The sequence below is a fragment of the Sinocyclocheilus grahami genome, unplaced genomic scaffold (assembly GCF_001515645.1).
Source record: "Sinocyclocheilus grahami isolate Dianchi unplaced genomic scaffold, SAMN03320097.WGS_v1.1 scaffold2286.1, whole genome shotgun sequence".
Lineage (NCBI taxonomy): Eukaryota > Metazoa > Chordata > Actinopteri > Cypriniformes > Cyprinidae > Sinocyclocheilus > Sinocyclocheilus grahami.
The window spans coordinates 7,951-11,065 of NW_015507465.1; the positions used below are offsets into that span (position 1 = coordinate 7,951).

At 32.3% G+C, this 3,115-nt stretch overlaps 1 protein-coding gene across 1 annotated transcript in view; it reads left to right on the forward strand.

Moving 5' to 3' along the window:
- LOC107574616 (neuronal acetylcholine receptor subunit beta-3-like) overlaps window positions 1–3,115 on the forward strand; it is a 36,583-nt gene that overhangs the window by 4,191 nt on the left and 29,277 nt on the right. The window contains exons 2-4 of the mRNA XM_016261059.1: window positions 1,250–1,419; window positions 1,528–1,572; window positions 1,711–1,820. Coding sequence (XP_016116545.1) covers window positions 1,250–1,419; window positions 1,528–1,572; window positions 1,711–1,820 — 325 coding nt within the window. The remainder of the gene's footprint in view (window positions 1–1,249; window positions 1,420–1,527; window positions 1,573–1,710; window positions 1,821–3,115) is intronic.

A 3,115-nucleotide genomic window follows, 5' to 3' on the forward strand; every position in this document is an offset into this window, starting at 1 on the left:
AACAAAGAGTGAAAAATTTAAGGGGGTCTGAATACTTTCCGTACCCACTGTATATACATCTTCATCATGACTAGATAGACACGGTGAGTTTGTCTTTACTTTACACGTTAGATGTGATCCACCTCATAGTAACAATCCTGTCAGATTGTCCATTCTTTGAGTGAGAGTATAACGTTACAGGTCGGCCGATCTGGTTTCGTGGTTAAAGTAAACCTTTTTGACATGTTTCCGCAATATTGTCTGGGGTTTGGCAAAAGGCGATGACTGTGTAGTTCTGACGTCAACTTTTTACGGAAGTCACAACGGTTCGTGAAAAATCACAGCTACTTTAAGCAGGCTGTGTGAATTTTACTGGGGACTGACTGTTTTGAAACTTATACAGTAGTTACATAGCACCTAGACCTCAGTTATCATGAAAAAAGCCAGGAAATTTCAGTTTTGACAATATGGGACCTTTACGTTTTCAATACCAAAGTTAATTTGACTTAATATGGCTTATTTTCTTAGTTCAACCAAATAAATCATCTATTTATTTAAATTGGAAATAATTATTTTATTTCAAATGTTTCAGTTATGTTTTTATCGACAACTTTTTAATTCCCATTAAAATTCATTTCTAAACTCAAAAAAATAATTCAGTGGATTTGTAAATGTCAATAATAAATAACTATGCTACCTTAATACAATCTCGGAGTCAATGCAAAAAGATACCTCAAAAAATTAAGTTAATTAAGTTAAATGAACATAAACTTTGGTACTGAAAACTTCATCTTACTTTCATAAAGTTATTCCACTTAAACTTTATAAGTTCAAATAACTAAACTTGTCAAGTTGAATAATCTAAGTAAATTCAATTTAACTTTGATTTATCTATTTTTTAATAACGCAGTTGAGTGAACAAAAAATAAATAAATAAATACAGTGAACTTTGGTACTGAAAACTTAAAGTACACAGGTTCACCTTATTTTCATAAATATATTTCAAATAAACTTTATAAGCTCAAAGAACTTTAAATGTGTTGAGTCAGTGCAAACAAGAAAGAAAGAAAACTTAAAAAGTGAAATTGTGAACCGTTTTTTACCCTCTTTTTCTTCTTTCCTTTCCTTTCCTTGTTTCTACAGTAAGTTACCCGTTAGGACTTTTAGTACAATGAAGTAAAAAAATGTTTGATTGAATTGATTCTCTGTCATATTCGCTGTGTTCTTTGTAAATATATTCTGGTATGTTAAACAAAGTCTCATTGCACAGGGTGGGTGTCTGACGCTAAAAACTGCAATGATACAGAAAATGCTGCAGCTTATGACGCACTTTTTGAACATCTTGGCTTGGACAAGAATGACAATCAAAAGCGGCCCTTGTATTATGGGGATGCTACCCGTGTTTTTGTGGAACTATATGTGACCTCTATCATAGATGTGGTGAGTTCAACATGATTTACCTTCTCATTCGGGTCATTATGGAATATCAAACAGTAGTTTCATCAACACTCTTTTTTTAATTAATTAATTATTTATTTTTATCTACAGAATGAAAAAGCCCAAAGCCTCACGATACAGGTCAAAATGATAACTGTAAGTCTTTTAAAACACTATTTCACTTTTATTTCACAAAGTTTGAATCATTTTACAAAACTTCATGCGTTATAAGAGTTCATATTTGATTTTTAAGCATCTTGTTCTTGTAATCACTGTGAACTTATAACTTTGCAGGCTTGGATAAATATAAAGATGGATTGGAACAGCCATGAATTTTGTGGAATGAATACATTTTCAGCCCGGAAAGACATGGTTTGGACTCCAGACATTGTTATAGCAGAAAGGTATACAAATGACTTTGACAAAACTTGTTGTTTTATTTTAGGCATTTTTTTGCCACTTTTTTTTAACAATCACTAGGGCTTATTTCTCAATAATTGGGTGAGCACAGTGAACACAACAGCAGTCTTAAGGGTTAAACTGTGAATAATTTTTCATTGCTTTGGCACAAAATACATTCAATCACTACCTCTTTGAAATTAAATGATTACAGGCCAATTTGCACATATTCACATACTTTTTCCAAAAACTGTTAAACTTAGGCTGAACCCCTAAAAGGAAACCCTGCAAAACTGAATAAGACAGCAATTCTGAATAAGCAACAGTTCTGCAGTAATACCATATTGCAAATCTAAAAGATGAATTACTATAAAAACAACTTGATGTAGCCAAACCCCTGCACAGCTGTTAGTCTCTCAAAATGCATTACATTACTGTAATGTAAACATGGACCATGTATGCAACATATATTGCAGTGAATTCTAATAGTGGAGAGATTACATTATACAGAAGAAAACACTAACATTGAAGAAAACACTGTATAATGTTACATGTTGTTAGTGTATAACGTAACCTTGTCATTCAGGGGATTGTTTTATGAGTGACAGTGTGTTTGTTGGGTGAAAACTTTTGCTTGTGTTATGGAAGAATGAATTGATTAGATACATGTATGAAGTTATGTTTAGTGCATTTTAAATGTGACAATTACTGCTGTGCCTAGCTAAAAGTGAGTAAGTAACTGTGAAGATTTTTGAAAAAGTGACCTAAGTATTGAGGGGTACTAATGATTGTAAAACAAATTAATAAATAATAGTAATAATAATATGATAAACAAGATTTTATTTATAAAACTTTATGAACATTTATCTGTTATTCTTGTCACACTGACAACTGTTTCAGTGTATTTAAATGCTTGAAATGACTGCAATTATTAAAAATGTAAAAGCATTATACCATGTTTCTGAATGTTATTAATGAAGTTATGTCACATATATAATGGAAGTGCTTATATAATGTAATAGAGTAGGCCATTTAGTAGGCCAAAACCCAGAAATGAGTTAGCATTTTAGCACATTGGTTGACGGTTGCTAGAGTGGCTAAATGGGACTACAAAGTTTGACATTAACCATTATCACACTGAACAGAAAAGCTCTCGCTTTCACAGTCTCGTGTTTATAATTGTGCTCTTGCAAACTGTTCTAACTGTGTCAAAGACACATCCTAGGATGTGCTGGGACACATCTTCAGTAATGTGTCTAAGGTCATCGGGTGTTTTGGGTCTTTCAACATCATACACCCT